The following is a 21,521-nucleotide window of genomic DNA, read 5'->3' as shown; positions in this document are numbered from 1 at the left end:
GGTGTAGTGGTTAAGAGCGGTGGACTCGTAATCTGGGGAACCGGGTTTGCGTCTCTCCGCTCCTCCACCTGCAGCTGCTGGGAGACCTTGGGCCAGTCACACTTCTTTGAAGTCTCTCAGCCCCACTCACCTCACAGAGTGTTTGTTGTGGGGGAGGAAGGGAAAGGAGATTGTTAGCCACTTTGAGACTCCTGAAGGGGACATATAGACACTCCTGAAGGGGACATATAGATTGTCATATAGAGGAGGGAGAAAGGTTGTTTTCTGCTGCTCCAGAGAAGCGGACACGGAGCAATGGATCCAAACTACAAGAAAGAAGATTCCACCTAAACATTAGGAAGAACTTCCTGACAGTAAGAGCTGTTTGACAGTGGAATTTGCTGCCAAGGAGTGTGGTAGAGTCTCCTTCTTTGGAGGTCTTTAAGCAGAGGCTTGACAACCATATGCCAGGAGTGCTCCGATGGTGTTTCCTGCTTGGCAGGGGGTTGGACTCGATGGCCCTTGTGGCCTATTCCAACTCTATGATTCTATGAAAAACTTCACCTGTCTATTTGTGGAGCCTGCATGTCAAAGGGCACAATAAACTCTTTCCTTTGAAGAAAAGAAAAGTTGCAGATTTATATTGTCAACATGGTTATAATGAAGTAGCCAGCGGGTGTTGAGTCCCAGATACGTACGTTCAGGATTGCAGCCTTAAAGTGTCCGTGTGAGTGACAATTTAATTTTGAATTTATTTTATAGCAGATCTTTACATCTTGCAGCACACCGCACCGAGAGCGCCTCCGAGGCTGTGAGAAGCTCCTCTCCATCGCTACGAAGCTGCCTCCGCGCAGCTCTGACAACCGGATCCTCGATGTCCATTTACGTTTACTCGGAAGCCGCTGTCACATTAACGGGACTCCAGATGGGCGTGCAATCGGATCTCAGGCTGAAAAGGAATGCGCCGAAATCCTGCCAGCCTCCTTTGCACGCTGGCTCGGGAGGAAGCCCTAAACACATCCAACGGCTTCCTCCCCGCAGCCCCCCCCCCCGGGGGAAGCGTGCGCCTGCCATGTGCGCCTGGCTCCGCTCTAGGTTGGGACCGACCAAACGCCGCTGCGGAAGCGCCGCCAACTCCCCCAGGCAGACTCTGGAGCGGGAAGGGACTGAGCCGGAGCCAAGCCAGAAGGGACCAGAGGTGGGTTGATGGCTGAGAAGGAGGGAGGGACGAGAGAGGAGGAGGCGGGGGCCAGCCTGGGCGCTCCCCCTATAAAGGCGGCTCTGCCCGGGCTGGGGTGCTGCATTCTTGCCTGTCGCTGCTGCAGGATCAGCCTCCTTCTGGCAACGGATGGTCCTCGCCGGTGGATCTACTCGCAAGAAGGGAAACCCGTCACGTGGGGAGAGGAGGGGGTGGTCGCGGAGGAAAGAAAGCAGCGCCAGGCGATTGGCATTCCGGCGCCGCGGCTGAGCCGGCAGCTGGCGGAGAAGAGAAGCGGAGATCAGCCCGGAGAGGAGGAGCCTCCATCTAGCCCGGCGCCGCCAGCGCGGGGCTCCACGGCCCGCCGCCTGCCAGGCATCCCCGAGCTTCCCGCCGGCCGCCTGCCCTTCCTCGCGCGGAAGCGCCGCCGCTTCCAGACCGCGGGAGACCCAGCTTGGGCTGCCGAGGCTGCGAGAGACCCGCCGCCGCCGCCGCCGCCGCCGCCTCCACTGCCGCCCGGATCCCGGGATGGGGACCCGGGAGCTGTCCGTGGTGCTGATCCTCGCCGGGGGACTCGTGCACGGTGAGCCGCTTCCTCCGAGCGAGGAGCCGTCCTTGGTGCTGAAGGAGAGAGTTTGCTGGGGTGGCTTAGGAGTGTCCGACCAGGACTTTTGGTCTGGACCGCACACGTCTCACAGGCATTGCTCGCCCCCGCCCCCGCCCCCGCCCCCCCCATCGCCAAACACATGCATTCTGTCTTAGTTTGGATGATCTAGTCTGGATAGAGAGGAAGTTTCCTCTGAGCTTGTGGGAGCATTTCCACCTCCTGATATTTCCCCTGCTTATTGGTATTTGTGTGGCTTCCAGAGAAGAGGGCGTACTTTGATGATACTTATTTTATTTATGTATGGTGTGTATTTTAAGACCCTTAGAGCCTGCCTTTTAATAGGGTTTTTGGTGTGGAGAACCCATCCCTCCCTGAAAAACCTCCATAGTAATGATGTAAGTAAAGAAAGAATCACAAAAATAATATACTAGCCAAACAAGGACAAAGTATGGATTGCTTTCAGCATGCATGATTTTGGACCTGCTCTGCATGTCTCTCTGGATAAAGCCTGGAATTGGCTCACCTGATCATTGCAGGGTATCAGGAAGGTGCTCAAGATAATGGGCACCAGCAGGTAAGGTAAAAGATTTGTATTATCAACTCCTAATTCAGCTTGAAGATCATTAGGAGCTTAAGAACATGAGAGCTTAAAAGGACAAGAGTCTTTTGGCACTTTAAAGAACAACACATTTATGATGCCATAAACTTCCATGGACGAGTCCACCTTGTCAGGCTATCTTTATTGCAATTATAGCATTTATATCCCAGCCTTTCCTCCAAGGAGCTCAATATGGTGTACATGGTTCTTTCTCCTCCTTGCTGAATCCCCACAACAACCCTGCAAGGTAGGTTAGGCTGAGAGGAGCAGTGACTGACCAAGGCCCCTCAATGAACTTTTGACTGAATGGTTGGAACCCTGGTCTCCCAGGTCCTAGGCCAATACTTTAACTGCTTCACCACACATGGCATTAAGTGTATATAAGCACTGAGTGTACATACACATGGCTTTGGGGGTGGGTGGGTGATTGTAAACCGGGAGTTCAGTGGGAAATTGAATGCAGAAAAGTATAGGCAGTGATAATCATGTAACTAACAGAAGTAAGTCACTAAAGCATTTCAGCATTTCAAAGTTATGTTGTTCTAATATGATTTTTTGGTAACATTCTCAGTGACAGATACTGTTGGATTTAGCCCCCCCCCCCCATAGATTAAGGGCTACAGCAAAGCATTTTAAGTCCTTGATTTTCCTTGGAGAGATTTGAGGATGCACTAACCTCTCCTGAAGTACTTGAGTTTGCATCAAGCCCAAGGTGTACAAATCTTGGCTTCATCAAATAGATACAAAGCCTGAAATCCAGTACTTGAGAGTAAAGTTCTGTTGAATTCAGTGGGACTTAGTTATTTCCACACAGGTTGTAGTTGTGCTGTGAAGCTGAAAAACTAACTTAAGAGGAAGCCTGATTGAACTTGATAGGGGTTACTTCTGAGTAGACATACAAAAGATTGCACTGTTAGTGCAACTGTGTGAAAATGAATTAGGAAGACTAATTCCCTTTTTAAAAAGTATCCTTCAAAAGTTGAATTTCCACAAAGATACAGTTGGTCCATTCTTAGCATTTCTGTGAAGTTTAACATAAAAGATATGTATTATTAGAATAATAGATTCATAGAATTATAGAGCTGAAAGGAACCATGAGGTCATCTAGTCCAGCCCCCTGCAATGCAGGAATCTTTTTGTCCAATGTGGGGCTTGAACCCAGAACCCTGAGATTAGGAGTCTCATGCTCTATCAACTGAACTATGTTCATTTATATGGTTGTGTGTGTGAGGGTGTGTGTGTGTTTTGTGAAACTATATAAAGACACCAATACTTCAAGAGGAAACTTTGAAAATGTGGACATTAAAAAGAAAAAAGAAAAAAGAATTCTGAAAAGTTTGCCAGTTTTCAAATTTGTGTGAATCTTCATTTCAGTTCCTATCCTCACAGCAGCTTTTGATGCTCCTGCTTAAGTGTGCAATTTTTTAAAAGGTGAGCACATGAAGTGTTCTGGGAAAGGATTCTCCCGTCAGATAACCAGTGACCAAGCAGCGCACCCAACCCCCTAAAGAACTGCAGGATGGTTGTGGGGAATCCTCACTCTCCCTGTCTAAATTATTCATACACCCATTTGGGACCAAATCAACCTTCCTCATTGAAATGTTTCAATTTTGACTCAAAGCCCTTGAGTGAGGGTCTAATTCTGACATGATATTTCCACATATGCAGATCCTTATCAAAATGCATGCATTTGTGTGTACATGGTTATGCTAGTGTGCATTTGTGACATGTGAGTTGATGTGAGGATTGATGTTGTTATTTTCTATAATAGCCCCATCAATCAATATGACATTTGGTAGAAGTCATAAAATCAAATACAATCTGAATTTCAGAAGCAGAGGGAAATAATTAAGGGAAGGAGGAAGGATGGGGAAGAGAAGGAGATGGAGATACAAGAGCAGCAGCACTTTATAACATATGCATTGGGATGACAAATAAAATGTGTGGTCCCTCATATTTTTCCTCCCCATCCCTTTTTCCTTTTGTGTCATGCCCTTAGAGTGTAAGCTTGTGGACAAGAACAGTCTTACTTTAATTGATCATATCTAATCTGCTCTGAGAGCTTTTTCAGCAGAGGAGTACAAGGCTCTAAATAAATAAACAAACATTACAAAATGCATAAGTCAATGCATATACAGGAACACAATGTGAGGAATGACACCAGTTTGCCAAAGCTATCTTCTTAATTAGAGAAATGTCAAACTGGTGAAAAGGCTAGTATCCAATGGTAGCCAAAAACCCTGAGCAGAGAGAGATCCGTTGCATCATTGGCCTTCATTCAAGCTACCAATGACAAGGAATGTTTGTACAGTACTTACAGCAAGCTGTGCTTTAGGGCTTCTTATAAATACCAATCCCCCCAGTGGGCTTGCTCTAAGCGCAATTTTTTCTAACCAATCAGCTTTGAGCAGATATTGGTCATGCTATGGAGTTCCCAGTGAGAAACTCAATAGCAATCCCAGCGGGCTTGTTATCATAGTTGATCAGCTGATTGGCACTTCCAGCAAGCCTGCTTTGGGCAAGCATTAGCTGAGCTACAAAGTTTTCATTGGGAACTCTATAGCACAGCAGATCAAGTTTTTGGCTCTTCTAGCAAGGCTGCTTTGGGCAGGCATCAGCTGTGCTATGAAGTTCCCAGTTCCAGCCTGTTTGCAGTTGCCTCCAGCCAGCTGACTGGCACTGACTGCAAGCATTCCTTGCCAAGGAACAGTTGGGAACATTATAAGAAAATAGAAAGGGCCTGCTAGATCAGGCCAATGTCCCATCGAGTCCAGCATCCTCTTCTCCCAGTGGCCAACCAGATGCCCCAGTGGGAAACCCACAAGCAGAACCTGAGCACAAGAGCAGCTCTCCTCTCCTGTGGTTGCCAGCAACAGCTATTCAGAAGCCTTGCTGCCTCCAGCTGTGGGGGTAGAGCAGGGCCATCATGGTGAGTAGCCAATTCTCCTCTAAAGCCATCCAAGTTGGCGGCCATCACTGCCTCCTGTGGGAGAGAGTTCCATAGTTTAACTATGTACTGTGTGAATAAGTACTTGCTTTTATTTGTCCTGAACATTCTTCCTCAGAAGCCACATCACCACCTGATGCACACTTGATGACACATATGAAGTCAGGTGTGAGGGGCAAGTAGGTGTGCTTTTGGGGGAAATTGACTTATTGGCCAAATTTGGAGCCCCACCAGGCCCAATTTAGCCTGTGGGGTGGATGTTCCCCACTTCTTCTGCAAGGGAAGTAATCAGGAGGAGTGTCTCCCACTGTTCAGAGGATGTACATGGAGAAAGCACTTGAGAAGAGATGGCTATGTTGTTTGGACACCGAAACTTCTTCTCACAACTGTAATCCTGTACAGACACAATGCATGCTAATAACCTTCACTTGGTCCAAAATGCAGTGTCCAGGTTACTGGCAGCGGTTGCATTCAGAACTCTTATAACCCCCATTTTAAAACTGCTGCATTGGCTGCCAGTTGGTTTCCAGCCCCAATTTAAGGTGCTCATGCTAGTGCTTACAGCCCAAAGTCACTTGGGCCCCAAATACCTGAAAGGTTGCCTCCTTCCCTAGAGGCCTTCTTGGGTGCGGAGATCATCAGAGGGGCCTCTTGGCAGAAGTGCTGGTGGTGGTCCAGGAGATAGGGCATTCTCTGCTGCAGCCCTTAATTGCGGGATTCCTTTCCCATAATGATTGTGATTCCCCCCGGGAGCTTATAGGGAAGGGCTGGTAATAACTCAGGTTAATAACAACAGCTGCAGCAGCAACCCAGAGAAGTGACCTTTGCAGGGTCTACAGCAGCAGCAACTGACCACCTAAATATTTAGTATCATGTGCACTTGTGAGATCTGGCTCTGTTTCCTTTCCCCTGAATAATGTACACTTTGTCCAGACCCTACTGGATGGATTTATAGAAGCCAGGATGATTTTTTAAATGGATCTTGACAGCTCATTTTGACTCTAGCCAACCTCACACTCCCACTCTTGTCTAGGGCTCTTTTTGCTGGTAATTCCCAAATTATCTCTGGCTGAAGGCATACTTTGTGTTCCCTGGTCATCCTCCTGGACCTCAGTGGTGTAGTTGAGCTTGTAATATATTCTTGGCTGCAGGAATAAGAAATCTCTCTCTCTCTCTCTCTCTCTCTCTCTCTCTCTCTCTCTCTCTCTGTGTCTACATCTATGGTTGGAGTCTTCTTCATCTTTTTAAAGCCACGGCATCTCACCCAACCCTCATCCTTGATACAACTCTCAATTAAATGAAGCTTTGCGCCTTTCCAAAGATGCCTGATTTAGAAGGGCCAAGGAAGTGATCTGGTCCTAGGCGAATCTCTCTCTCTCTCTCTCTCTCTCTCTCTCTCTCTCTCTCTCTCTGCTTTGAACTAAAGCAAAATTAAAAGTCCACATCCAGATTCTGCACCAAGAAAAGAAGAATTCTGCAATCAAGATGAATGATTAAAACTGAGCAAAGTTGCATATTTCTTTCATTTTTTTGATAATCAGATTTTTTACTACTTTGGGAAAACTGCCAAGATCAGGCGAAGAGACAGAGACGGGGCACTGCATCCAAAGATGACTAGTGAGCTTTGGAACTGAGCAGGGATTTGAATTCAAGTCTCCCTATTCATTTTAATCACTATACCACACTGTGTCTTATTACTCTCACAGGGCAGATGCCAGGCTAGACTGAGAAGCAGTGGATTGCCTAAGGCAGTCTATGCCAACCCTGGCAGCCTCCATTTGTTTTGCCTGCACCGGGGCTGATGGGAATTGTGGTTCAAAACACCATGGTGGAAGCGCACCTGACATTACCTACAGAGTGCTTTGTGGAGTTGAGATTTAAATGGAGCCTTTCTGGCTCAAGGGTTGCACTCTGAGCTCTTGCCTGTCACCAGATCTCAGTAAGATTTTTCAGTAGCATGGCAGTTTAGCTGTTTGGCTCTACCCATTGCTGATTTGAGCAGAGTTTTGAACCTGTCAATGACATTGAGTTGACAGTGAGATTTTTGTAAACTCCTCTCTATTTGCCTCTGTTTCTCCAGTGTCCCTGCAGGGAGAGTACCAGAGGAAACTCTACAAGGAACTCCTGAAGAATTACAACCCTTTGGAAAGGCCTGTGGCCAATGACTCCCAGCCGCTCACTGTCTCCTTCAGCCTCAGCCTCAGGCAAATCATGGATGTGGTAAGTCTTTTCATTTGTATAATCCAGATCTCAGTGACTGATAAGGTCTTATGTAGTAGCAGGTTCACTGGCAAACACTGGAACCAATTCCGGGGGCCGCGGGTGCTTTGGCATCCACAATAATACATTTGTGGTACTGGGGCCACACAAAGTCAATGGGCAAAATTGAAGCCCTTCATTGCAGGGTTGAGATATTACCTGCAATGCAACTGGTCAGTTAGTTAAGTATTTTTATGTATTTACTTGATTTAGTTGCCCCCCCCGCCCCCTGGCTACACCCATGCCACCTTATGAAATGCATTGGGCCATAATAAATTGTCCATTGTACACCTTTAGAGTAAGATTACAAGATTTTTTTCAAAGAATCGGGGGACACTTTTTTAAAAAAAAAAGAGAGAAAAAAAGTTATTTAATTTTTTTTTTTAAAAAGAAGTAATATCTTCTCTTATGTGGTCTCCTCTGTCGCGTGGCCTTCCTCTGGGCCCCGGCCTGCTCTCTTGGAGTACTAGCCACCGTGGAGTAGGCTTGGGTCAGGCTTGGGCTCAGCCACATGTCCTTGCCCTCCCGGTGCTCTCCTATCTCTCCTCCTCAGCGGCGGCAGTGGCGCAGCAAGGTCGGGGCTCTCCTCCTGACCGAACCCAAAGGGTGCTCATCAATGGTTCCTCTTCATCCTGGAGAAGAGTGACTAGTGGGGTGCCACAGGGTTCTGTCTTGGGCCCGGTCTTATTCAACATCTTTATCAATGACTTGGATGATGGACTCAAGGGCATCCTGATCAAATTTGCAGATGACACCAAACTGGGAGGGGTGCCTAACACCCCAGAGGACAGGATCACACTTCAAAACGACCTTGACAGATTAGAGAACTGGGCCAAAACAAACAAGATGAATTTTAACAGGGAGAAATGTAAAGTATTGCACTTGGGCAAAAAAAAAAATGAGAGGCACAAATACAAGATGGGTGACACCTGGCTTGAGAGCAGTACATGTGAAAAGGATCTCGGAGTCTTGGTTGACCACAAACTTGACATGAGCCAACAGTGTGATGCGGCAGCTAAAAAAGCCAATGCAATTCTGGGCTGCATCAATAGGAGTATAGCATCTAGATCAAGGGAAGTAATAGTGCCACTGTATTCTGCTCTGGTCAGACCTCACCTGGAGTACTGTGTCCAGTTCTGGGCACCACAGTTCAAGAAGGACACTGACAAACTGGAACGTGTCCAGAGGAGGGCAACCAAAATGGTCAAAGGCCTGGAAATGATGCCTTATGAGGAACGGCTAAGGGAGCTGGGCATGTTTAGCCTGGAGAAGAGGAGGTTAAGGGGTGATATGATAGCCATGTTCAAATATATAAAAGGATGTCACATAGAGGAGGGAGAAAGGTTGTTTTCTGCTGCTCCAGAGAAGCGGACATGGAGCAATGGATCCAAACTACAAGAAAGAAGATTCCACCTAAACATTAGGAAGAACTTCCTGACAGTAAGAGCTGTTTGACAGTGGAATTTGCTGCCAAGGAGTGTGGTGGAGTCTCCTACTTTGGAGGTCTTTAAGCAGAGGCTTGACAACCATATATCAGGAGTGCTCTGATGGTGTTTCCTCCTTGGCAGGGGGTTGGACTTGATGGCCCTTGTGGTCTCTTCCAACTCTATGATTCTATGATTCTATTCTATGATTCTATGATTCTCTTTTTTCTCCTTGCTCTTTCTCTCTCTTCCTTCTCCTTCTCCTCTCCTCCTTCTCCCTGCATCAGCTCTGGGGTTTTCCTGACCCCGGAGCACCGCTTGGCAGTCGGCTGGTTGCTCTCGCTCCCGGCTTGATTTGGGTTGGGGGGGTCAGCGGTTGCCCTAGTTGACACCCCAGGCATCCCCAGTTCGCCCTCGGCAGTGGTGGCAGCAGTGGCAGTCTCAGCAGCCCAGAGCCAGCCTGGTAGTGCAGTTGGCTCTGGCTGGCTTCAGGGGCTGCTCACTGCCGTGGCGCCCACCATTTTGCCTCGCCGGAATCTCCATATGATGTATCTTGTGCCATTGAACCAATCACAACATTCATTCCCTACTAATAAATCTACAACACTTAAAATATAAATCCGGGTACATTAAATGAAATCTGGGGATGGAGTTTGTCCGGGGACAGATTTGTAAATCCGGGGACTGTCCCCGGGAAACAGGGACATCTGGTAACCATACTTTAGAGGCCTCCTCTCTCCTCCATTTCTGGTTTATGACTTTAAAGAAGACTGCTAAAACATTGCATTTCCGTCCTCTGGCTTCTGCTCTCTATATTCCATAGCAAATACTCTTGTGCTTTAATAGCAAGGCAATAAACTTTCTGTTATTTATAGGATGGATTAAGCTATTTTGCTCCTTTAAGTAGAATATTTTGTGGGTGGGGGGAACAATCTAAGAAAAATGATTAGAGTTATGTAACTGTTTTTGTTGTCTAAAGCTGTGAAATTGTTTTTTCAGACACTTTGGGGAAAAACACTCCTGAAGTTTTTCCTCCCGGTGTGACACTAATAGAAATTCTGCAGTTGATCTGCTTGATATGTGAATGACCAACAGGCAAGGGCAACATCTGGTGATTCCTTATTCCTGGGTATATCAGACATAGGATTGCAAAATTTAACAATAGCCACAGTAGATGGAAATCAAGGGCAGGTTGTCAGCTGATTAGGATAACACTCTGCACCCACATATTTATCTGGAGAATTTTTATTCAACCACCATTCTATTGTCAAAATAATGCTCAATTTGGCTCACATCATATTTAAACTCCCTGAAAGGCACCTGAGTTTCATGATGTACTTCATAAAATCCATTAACAATGGCATGTTTTGCATACTAAATTGAGCAGGTGGCGAAGCATCAGGGATGCAGGAAGCTGTGGCCCTCCAGATGTCAGACTCCAACTCCCATCAGCCCCACAAGCATGACCAATGACTAGGGATGTTGGGACCAATAGTTCAACATCTTCCCCATCCCAGCCATGCACAGGGGTAGTAACAGATACATTTTTAAAAGTGCCACAGGGTTCTGTATTGGGCCCGTTGTTGTTTAACGTCTTTATAAACAACTTAGGTGAAGGGATTGAGGGGATGCTCATCAAATTTGCAGATGACACCAAACTGGAAGGGGTAGCTAATGCCACAGAAGACAGAATAAGGATACAAAATGACCGTAACAGACTGGAGAACTAGGCACAAGCTAACAAAATGAATTTCAATAGGGACAAAAGTGAAGGTTCTGCACTTAGGCAGGAAGAACCAGATGCACAAATATAAGATGGGAGACAGTTGGCTTGCTAGCAGTACATGTGAAAAGGATCTAGGGGTCTTAGTGAACCACAAGCTGGAACATGAGTCAACAGTGTGGTGAAGCAGCAGCAGCAGCAGCAGCAAAACAAACAAACAAACAAACAAACAAACAAACAAACAAACAAACAAGCACTAATGCTATTCTAGGCTGCATCAGATCAAGGGAAGTAATAGTCTCACTCTATTCTGCCTTGGTCAGACCACATCTGGAATACTGTGCCCAATTCTGTGCACCACAGTTTAAGAAGGATGTTAACAAGCTGTAACGTGTGCAGAGTAACGTAATCAAGAGGATCAATTGTCTGGAAACTAAGCCTTATGAGGAAAGGTTGAGGGAGCTGTGTATGTTTAGCCTGGAAGATATGATTGCTACCTTAAAATATCTCAAGGGCTGTCATGTGGAAGATGGAGCAAGATATTTTTTTTTAATGCTCTGGTGGGTGGGACTTGAACCAATGGCTTCAAGTTACCAGAAAGGAGATTCTGACTAAACATCAGGAAGAACTTTCTGGTGGTAAGAGCTGTTTGACAGTCGAATTCTCTCCCTTGGGAGGTTGTGGACTCTCTTTTCCTGGAGGTTTTCAAGCAGAGGTTGGCTGGCCATCTGTCAGGGATGCTTCAGCTGATATTCCTGCATTGCAGGGGGTTGGACTAGACGACCTTTAGGATCCTTTAGAAGTCTTCAATTCTATGATTCTAAAGACAAGTTTTAGGAATAAATTGAAGTGGAATGTAGCAGTCCCCAATAATTCAGCATTTAAGACCCCCCAAAGTAGAATCCACTGCTAGCCATAAACTTCCCAATTACTTTATCTCTCTGCTTTGCATACTTAGAAGGAATCATTGACTTGAGGTATTGCATGCCTCCTCTGACATGGATCCTGCTCCATTGCTCATCTGGTTCTCTCATAGCAAATGTCCTTTGGCCTTCTCATTCCTTCATCCCCTTGCTTGTTAATTCACAGCTGGATGTGCCAGGCATTCACATGGATGAGAATGGCTTCTGTGGGGAAAATGCCCCTCTTCAAAAGGAGAAGAAAATATGGGAAAGCAAACCGTTGCTAAAGTAGCAGGCACATTTGGTAGTGGAACCCAGAAGATATATAAGCTGCTTATCAAAACTCTGCAGCCTCTCCTACTTATAGTAGCCTTAGGAGAAGCTCATCAAATCAACATTGTTCTTTTAATTGTTTGAGTTTTGTAAGCAGATTGGAGTGGGGGGGGACCTATCGTTCCTATCCACCATTCTATTTTGAGATTTTTCCTTGTGAAACCTCAATCCTCCTCAATTTGCCACCACACCAGGATGAAGACTCAAGACAATGAAATGTAGGTATTTTATTAAAATTTAACAACTTGAGGACCTGCAAAACAAAATTGATTAGCCAAATTCAATCAATGTAACCAAATCAAATTTGTGCAGGTAGTTTTTAATAGATGGGGGTAATTCAACCCACATCACCTGTGCAAGTTAAGAGCTATAGTTGGGGTATATGAGCCCACCAGGCACATCATGTCTCCCTTGGCCAACATTCACCCCATGTGCCCGCCTGGTCAGAGGGCACCCCTCCCCCAGCACCTGGGGAGCAACAGCAACTAAGAGATACCCACACCCCAACACTACCTCAGGTAGGAGATTAATCTTTCCTAGTCTACATGCTAATTAGTGTGGAGGAGGCAAACAAGAGAAGACCCAAAGCCGGTCAGGATCTCCCCCCCCCCCCTTAAATCCACTACTCAGCCCCTTGGAAACAGACAACTTGCCTTAAGGTCCACACTGCAAAATGGGTGTCAAATTAAGAAGAAGATAGAGTACAGGTGGAGCAGGCTTAAATCCCCTGCCCTGCCTCTCCCCATTCGGCAAAATTGCCATCAGGCAATAACTGTCTCCATCTTGTCTTGTCATCTTCCAGGAGAGGATGGGTGCGGAAAATTTGCACCCCCCAATGGTGAAATGGCATTCTTAGGAGGCAAGTTGAGATTTATCAGTTTTGTAGTTGTTTTTAAAATTCAAACATATTTCTAACTAATGGTCCATCCCAAGCAGTTAAATATTCTACAGACACACCTTTTTATAAAACGTTATCAATACAATTTGGAATAAAGGCACTTTCCCCCTCATCCCCCATGGGAAGGATCACAGGGTTGTTTTATTCTGGAATGAAATTTATCAGGAGTTATCAAAGAATACTAAACACATACTCAAATTTATTCCCAGTTTTCCCTACTAAATATGTGGATGTGTACTTTGAAGATATTTTGCCAAAAGGAACTTTTGACATGGATGCTGCCAGGAATTCTGTAGCACAGCAGTGTAAGCCATTTTAAAAACTTGACTATATCCTTATGCTATATAAATACCTGGAATTTGTTTATTGCAGAAAAAAGCAACACATAAGTTACTGGCCTCTAAGGGACAGGAAGATCCTGTTCAATTGCATTCAGCATGGGAAGATTCTTTAGTTCATATAGTGTTCAGATTTGCAGGTATCTCTCTCCGTGCCACCTAGAGAAATATGGTTGTCATTATTTTAGGTTGGATGTTTAGGAGGGTGGCTGGCTTTGGGTGTCTCCCAAATTAGCCACTGGGGGTGGGGTGGATGGAGCTCTTTCTTGTTGCTGCTCACCTTACACCAAGGGCAGGGAACCCTTTTCAGCCCAAGGGCCACATTCCCTTCTGAACAACCTTCTGGGGGCCACAGGCCATTGGTGGGCAGCACCAGAGGCAAAACTAGGCAGAGCAAGGGTGGCATTTTTAGCCTCTGCCCACAGGCCTCTTACTGCATGTGCTTGCACACCTCTCTATGCTCGCCAGCATCCGAGGACTCTGCTTGAATGGAGCTTAAATGGTTGTCACTTGCTCTGGGACCTCATGGATTATTTTATTATTTCAAATAATAAAATAAAACAATAAGGATGCATTCCAGCCTATTAAAAACTCTCATCTGCAGTGCAAGGCAGGGCTGGGGAGTCGTGGGGCTTGGGAGGGAGCTTAGCTCAGGAAGTCTGAAGGGCTTGACCAAGAGGCCTGGAGGGCTGCCTTTGGCCAGTGGGCCGAGGTTCCACCTCCCTCTGCCTTCATACTGTATGTTTAAGGGGGATTAGAGATTAATGATGGGGGGGGGGGACTAAATAGACAAGGGCCTTGACCACAACTGGCAGGCATTTCTTGTTCACTGAGGCAAAACAGTTTGAGCATCTCACACGGATCCTGGCTCAAAAGCACTGCTGCCAATTAGTTTCTGGGCCCAATTCAAAGTGCTAGTTTTGACCTATAAAGCTTTAAATGGCTCAGGACTGCATACTTGAAGGACCACCTCTCCCCATATGAGCCAACCCAGCCCCGAGATCATCCTCCAAGGGCCTTCCTTGTGTTCCCCCTCCATGAGAGGTCTGGAGGGTGGCAACACGAGAGCAGGGCCTTTTCCTATGGTGGATCTATGTCCTTTTAAATGTGTTTGTGAAGGGGTGGTATTTATTGGTTTGTTTTGTGCTTGTTTTTATTATGTATCTTGGGTTTTTATTTTGTATTTTTATGCTGTGAACAACCCTGAGATCTTTTGGTAAAGGGCAGTATAAGTAAGTAAGTAAGGTGGCGCTGTGGTCTAAACCCCTGAGCTTGCCGATCAGAAGGTTGCTGGTTCAAATCCCCGCGACGGGGTGAGCTCCCGTTGCTCGGTTCCTACTCCTGCCAACCTAGCAGTTCAAAAGCACGTCAAAGTGCAAGCAGACAAATAGGTACCGCTCCGGCAGGAAGGTAAACGGCGTTTCTGTGCTCTGCTCTGATTTGCCAGAAGCGGCTTAGTCATGCTGGCCACATAACCCGGAAGCTGTACGCCAGCTCCCTTGGCCAGTAAAGCGAGATGAGCGCCGCAACCCCAGAGTCGGCCACGACTGGATCTAACGGTCAGGGGTCCCCTTAACTTTAAGTAAGTAAGTCAATAAAAGAATAGATTGTGAGGAACTAAGTTGCAGTTAAGTCACTGATGAACACTCAAAAGCACCAGGATGGTGAGCAGGGAGTCTCCAAGTCTCTTATCTAGGGTTTGAGACTTGGAGGCAGGGAAAGGGACCCACAGCCAGAGTTTTGGGGCTAGTGTGTGTGAGCTCTGTGAGGCATCCTTCAACCCAGCCAGAAGAAGGGGAGCCAGATGGGACAGAAGCAGTTAGTTTATTGCTTTCAGCTCAGAATGGCATCAGACTTTCAGAGGTGACTCCTGTTTTGGGTAGGTTCCCACACAATGTTTGAACAGGAGTAGAGGAGCATAGAAAGATGCCTTAGACCAAGTCAGATTCACGGCCTATCTAACTCAGTATTGTCAGTGCTGAGTGGCAGCAGATATCCAGAGTTTGAGACTGCAGACACATCAGAACCTACCTGGAAATTCCAGAGACTGAACCCAGGAGCTTTTTAATACAAACCAGGTGCTCTGCCACTGACTGATTGCCTTATCTCCATGCTTTGTAAATATAATTGTGTTCCTAGTTTGTCTTATAGCAAGTGTCTCACCTCTTTATTGAGAGTGTAGGTGCAAATACCAGATTCCAGGGGTAAAAACAAATTATTATTATTTATTGTATGCTGCCCCATACCTGCAGGTCTCAGGGCAGTTACAACATGAAATCACAATATAAAAACAGAAAATACATAATAATAAAAAAACAATCCAATAACCTGCCCCCGCCCCAACATATTTTCAAATCAGCCAAAGGCCTGGTTGCAGAGGTGTTTTTCCTGATACCCTAAAATATATAATGAAGGTGCCAGGTGAATCTCCCTGGAGAGAGCAATACCACAAATGAGGAGCCCATGAAGAAAAGGCCTGTTCTCATGTTGCCACCCTGTGGACCTCTTGTGGAGGAGACACATGAAGAAGGGCCTCCGAGGATGATCTCAGGGTCCAGTACATATGAAAAAGAAAGGTTGGGCAAGTGCTTTCACACCCCGCTCAAGAATTTTGAGAAACATCTGGCTGGCCAATGTAGTAAGTAGGATGTTGGAACAAGTGACTCTTCAGAACTTCCTGACAGTAAGAGCTGTTCGACAGTGGAATTTGCTGCCAAGGAGTGTGGTGGAGTCTCCTACTTTGGAGGTCTTTAAGCAGAGGCTTGACAACCATATGTCAGGAGTGCTCTGATGGTGTTTCCTGCTTGGCAGGGGGTTGGACTCGATGGCCCTTGTGGTCTCTTCCAACTCTATGATTCTATGATTCTATGATTCAGTTTTATCCTGCAAGCAACTTCCTGTGCCCTTGAAAAGGCCCACTTCTTTCTTTGTACTTAGACCTGGGTTTCATTGACCCCTTATAAAATTGTCAGTGACCATTACGCAAAAACCTAGAAATGCAAAAGAAAAAAGTCAAGAAATATAAATATATAATAAACATTTATTAATAGTCAATTGCCATTATGACAAATCATAAAATGTAAAACCAACCAACCAACCAACCAACCAACCAACCAACCAACAAACAAACAGGGATTTTGTTGTATTGTGGAATCAACTTGTTAAACATAGACACATCACTGACAAGGCTGATGTACCCTGTAAATGTCCATGCCTTTCATTTCTGAGGCTCATAGTTTATTTATTTATTTTTTACATTATACCTAGTAAACTCCTTTCTCACCTCCTTTTGACACCTAGGATTTTATTCCCGCCCTGTGCAGGGTTAATGACGACCACTTTGGGAAATCCTGCCTGTACTGCAAATGAAGCCAACAGAAACTGGATCACTCTGGCAGGAGGATCTTAAATGTGGTCAGTGTAACTGAGGACACAATTCCCTCCAGGAGCTCATCAGAGCTATTCAAAATGTAAAAAAATATTTCTGTTGCTAATAATCTTTAATGGTAAAGGTATGATCTGCAGCAAATCTGCAAATGATCAGGCTACAAAGTTCTCTAGTTGTACATTTCCTAAGCAGGTACAGAGGCACATTGTACAGATTGTACATGACTGATTGCCATAGGCTACTGGGGCCAGATCATAAAACTTCCCCATTTAACACTAGAACTCTTACTAAAACAACAGAATCAGCAAATCCACATGGCAAGGAATAGTTATGGTCACCATTAAGCAGCTAATGCTTAACAGAATTACTTCTCTCTGTGTAATTTTTATGCCTCGGGCATGCATGGTTCAAGTGTCCCTTGCTCATGTCAGTTCCGTTTTATGTAAGTTTTTTGGGGGGATTAAATATATCCAATTGCAAAGGAATAGCAGAGTGGGCTACCACATCAGAAACTAAGTGGAGGGCAGCTGCTAATTAGCATGCAACATTTACACATTATTTCCATTATTGAGTTGCAATCTGGACATTGCTGGGGAGTAAGACCTTTCCCAGTGACCTTCAACTAATGCTGGGAAATAGTAATTGTGGCAAACAAGGCAGAGGAGGAGGAGAGCTGTCCCCTTGCAAACTGGGTAGAAAAAAACCCATTTATGGCTGTTTTAATTTAGGAAAAAGACAGGGGGCTATAGACAGAAGCTTCTAAAATGGCACATGTGGTGGACGTGAGTGGGGATAAGTTTTGTTCTCTCTCTCAGCTCATGAGAACTCAAGGTCACCAGATGAAATTGGTCCTCCCTAGATTCAGTACAGAGAAAAAAAGGACTCCTTTGCACAACGTGCCATTAACTTGTGGAGCTTGTTTCCACAAGATGTAGCAATGATGGCCACTGGCTTAGATGGATTTAAAAGGGACTTGGACAACTTCACGGAGGAGAAGTCTTTTGGCGGCAGCCTGAGTTTCCATGTTCAGGTGCAGTGTGTCATTGAATGGTCGTTTTTAGGAAGCAACAGTGGGCAGAGTTGGAGCCTTTGTGTCCCACTAGAAAATAAGTGGAACAGAAATCTAAAACAAAAGGGATCCCTTATGGTCCAGTGTCCAGACTCACAAATCTTAGCATTGGATTAAGAGGGATCTGTGGACCCCAAGACATAGACATACACACATTCCCCCCACCTTAGGATGCAGCCACTGGGGAGCTTTTGCATCAACGACAAGGGAGACAACCCCCACATTTAGTATTACTGTGCTTCCTCTAGCTTCTGCCTCCTAAATGACTTCCTGCCTACATAATCCCCCTCATCCCCAATTACACCACCATGACATTTCCAGATATGTCAGATCTATTTCCACAACCAAAGTGTTTCTCTCCCATAAATGGGGACACTACTGCAGGAATACTGTTAGCATTACAATTGTTATTTTAACTGTTTGAACTTTTGGTACGGTTCTGCTCAATGCTTAGCTCCCCCTGCTCTGGACACTCTGATCTCTTGCATGCCAGCCTCTGTCCAGAGTCCTGAAGTTACCTGCGCCACTTGAAAGTTCTGACTGATGCTGTAGACTCACTGCTAGTTCCTGACTGTTTTATAGGGATGGAGGAGAATTTCATTCAACCCACATTTAAAATGAACTAAGCTAATTTGCAATTTCCAATCCTATTTGCAAATCAGAACACAGTATTGATCAGATTACTCATATAATACTCATATAATATAATTTGCAGTGCTGTTTCAGGTTTGTTTTCAAGTTTCTAAAATGCATATATAAATGTATATATTCTACAGTGTAAATGTATTTTAGGAGACTGCATAGAGAAACATGCACAATACATATTGTAGATGGAAATGACATGCGAAATGTGTCTATTCAGAAACATTCATACAAAAATGTGACCTTTTAAAGGAAAGATCAACAATTTAAATGTGAAAGTACAATGTTTTTCTAAAAAAACGGCAGAAAACGGGGTAGGTTGAGCTCTGCATTCCTATCATGAAACAGGAGTCTGGACAATTTCTAAAGTTCTGTCTTTGCTGCTGGGAAGTTTTTCTTCTGTGGGCTTTGACACTAAACAAGAAAAGATCTAACCTAAAGTGGGTTTTTTTAAAACAACAACAACAACAACAACAACAACAACAACAACAACAGGATGGTGGTAATATTTTTCGAGGCAGGCATGTATGGAGGAGTTTCCGCTGTGAAAATGGCTCTCGGTTCTTCTTTTCTTACTGCATTTCGAGTGGATGTTCCTTCTGACAAAGTGATTGATCAGCTTCCTTAACACTCTGGGCAAATGCACTGCAGGACATGTTTATCTCCAGAGCAGCTTAACAATCTTTTTATAGGTTTGTTCTTTGCGTAGAACTGTTTTCTAGTGTTACTTAGCTCTGAAGCCTCAGGAAGGTTCCCAGGGAATCTTCCATCATGCTGTCTGAGAACAAAATCCTTGTTCAGATTGATGAGATAATTGTGCTGCTAAAAGGCACCAGTTAAATGTAGCCCAAGCAGGTAATGGAAGGATGATGAATGGAGGGCAGGCAAACAATCACTGACTGACAGAACAGGGATGCTACCTCCTGGATTTGCTTTTCTGGGCATGCAGCCACCTTTGGTTAGCTGTGCAAGATTTGATGGCTCTTGTCCAGGTACTTAAAAGATCTGAGGTCACAGATCCATGATACAAATTTGCATGAGATATACATGCCAATTTAGGCTGACTTTCAGAGGGGGAGAAGCCAAACTCTCAGGGGTTAATTAGCCTCTGGGCAGTTTAAGTTGTCAGGTGGGTGGGATCTCACTGGCACTGTATTTTGCAGGGCACCCAGCTGCCCTGTAAGCAAATTAAATAAATACCTAAATAATAATAAAATAGGTTTAAAAAGGAAAGAAAGAAAATGGGGGAGAGGCAGGAGATCTGGGACCCAATACAAAGGTTTTGGAGTAGAGTCCCCTTGGGTCGTGTGCCTAGAAACGTCTTACCACTCTGAAAGCTAAAACTGTCGACAGAGCTGTGTGTATTATTATTGCTATTAAAAGTAAAAAGGTAAAAGGTAAAGGATGGTTTACCTTTTGGTTAAGTCCAGTCAGATTTGACTATGGGGTATGTTGCTCATCTCCACTTTCTGGCCAAGGAAGCCGGCGTTTGTCCACAGACAGCCTTCCGGGTCATGTGGTCAGCGTGACTAAACTGCTTCTGATGCAACAGGACACTGTGACGGAAACCAGAGTGCACAGAAATGGCATTTATCTTCCAGCCACAGCAGCACCTATTTATCTACTTGCACTGGTGTGCTTTTGAACTGCTAGGTTGGCAGAAGCTGGGGCAGAGCAATGGGAGCTCACCCCGTCGTGGGGATTCAAACTGCTGAGCATCTGATTGGCAAGCCCAAGTGGTTTAGACCACAGCACCACCTGCCACCCTCAATTAGGGTTATAAAACATGTTTAAAGTCTATACAATTTTGTAAGCACTGTACAGGAATTATAAAGAAAGAGAGTCTGGAGGTTTGCAGTCTAATAAAATATGACACAGAAGGAAAAAGGGATGTGAAGAGAAAAGAAAAAAGAGCAAACTTAGCAGAGGACTCTTAGTTACACTTAGCACTCCATGAGAGGGGGGTCTTGTCCAGCCCAGGACCTCCAGACACACTGCCCAGGCTTGTGCCTTCGGGAGGTCACTTTGCTGCTGCTAATGCAGCAGTTTGACTTCACCCCCCCCCCCAGGTTCACTCCATTGTCTCTTGAGGCAGACAAATGCCAGCAACGGATGGCTCCCATTTTAAAAGTTACCAGTATGTTTCTAAGCATCATTAAAAGTACTAGTTAAGACCTACCATATATCAGCAGTGGGGAACCTCCAACCCACAGACCTAATTCAGCCCACCAAGCCTCCTGCCAGGTCTATGGTTAAGCCACACCCACCTGCTGTAAACCTGACATCACTGTTGATGTCACATTTTATGTTAGGTGTGGAGCAGGTAAAGACACAACTGAGCCAAAAGTGGGGTTTGAAAGCAAAAAACAATCAGTGGATCATTAGAGTTTCTGAGCACAGTGCTATGCAAGCCCTGACCATCAGCTGACCTTTCACTGGTGAAAATCTTTTCAATCAGGTCTTTGCCCCCAAAGCTGACATTACAGCCATTGTAAATATGTTGCCCATCCTGCTCCATAGTAGCAGGAGATTGCAGGAGGACATTGAGTTCCTTGAGGTCAATCAGCAGCTTGCAGGTGTATAATAAGGACTCCATTTCAGCTAGCTGCTCGCTGGAACAACTTTGGAGCTCTGTGTTCCTGGAGCGCTGTCTGAACCCCACCGAAACCACATCTTTCATTATACCCCTGTTGGACCTTGGCTTGCATTTCCACATCACAGAACAGGAAACAAATCATGCTTTGATATGCTCCGTGCTCACTCTGTATGCACACAAACACACAGATATATGTCATGTACACCATCCATCTACACATCTGCAAGAGCAAGACTTATGTATGAAGCACACCATGCTCTTTACAGGAGTCTTCTCAACTTGGTACCCTCAAGATGTTGTAGACTGCAACTTCCACCATGCCTGACCATTGACCTTGATGAGTGCAGCTGATGGGAGTTGTAGTTAGCAGCATCTGGAAGGAAGGCTTTATATAGTATTATACATGCACATCTGCTTTGCAAAACATTCTTTGCAACTTCTAAAAAATGTTATTAATACCCATACACTTATAGTTATTTGAAACTTTCTGACTTCAAAATGAAAATATGAGTTTAGCTTTCAATAGTAACTTTCAATTTATGTGTGGAAGTGCAAATACAGTTTCCACAGATACTGCCTTACTATTTTTTTTTACCTAATAAGCAAGATAATTTGCCTTG

General features: G+C 45.2%; 1 protein-coding gene across 3 annotated transcripts in view; it reads left to right on the top strand.

Moving 5' to 3' along the window:
- The first annotated feature begins 1,086 nt into the window (after positions 1 to 1,086).
- The window catches only part of CHRNA7 (cholinergic receptor nicotinic alpha 7 subunit), a 78,218-nt gene continuing 57,783 nt past the window's right edge, over positions 1,087 to 21,521 (top strand). For 2 of the 3 annotated variants that reach the window (XM_083475866.1, XM_083475864.1), the window contains exons 1-2: positions 1,093 to 1,760; positions 7,410 to 7,549. In XM_083475866.1, the coding sequence (XP_083331992.1) occupies positions 1,706 to 1,760; positions 7,410 to 7,549 (195 nt within the window). In that variant the 5' untranslated portion in view covers positions 1,093 to 1,705. Of the gene's footprint in view, positions 1,761 to 7,409; positions 7,550 to 21,521 lie in introns of all 3 variants that reach the window. The other variant, XM_083475867.1, reaches the window with a different exon arrangement.

The sequence above is a fragment of the Podarcis liolepis genome (assembly GCF_965112155.1).
Source record: "Podarcis liolepis genome assembly, chromosome: 14".
NCBI classification, from domain to species: Eukaryota; Metazoa; Chordata; class Lepidosauria; order Squamata; family Lacertidae; genus Podarcis; species Podarcis liolepis.
The sequence above is the reverse complement of the archived record's forward strand: the minus strand, read 5'-3'. Positions and strand labels throughout refer to the sequence as shown.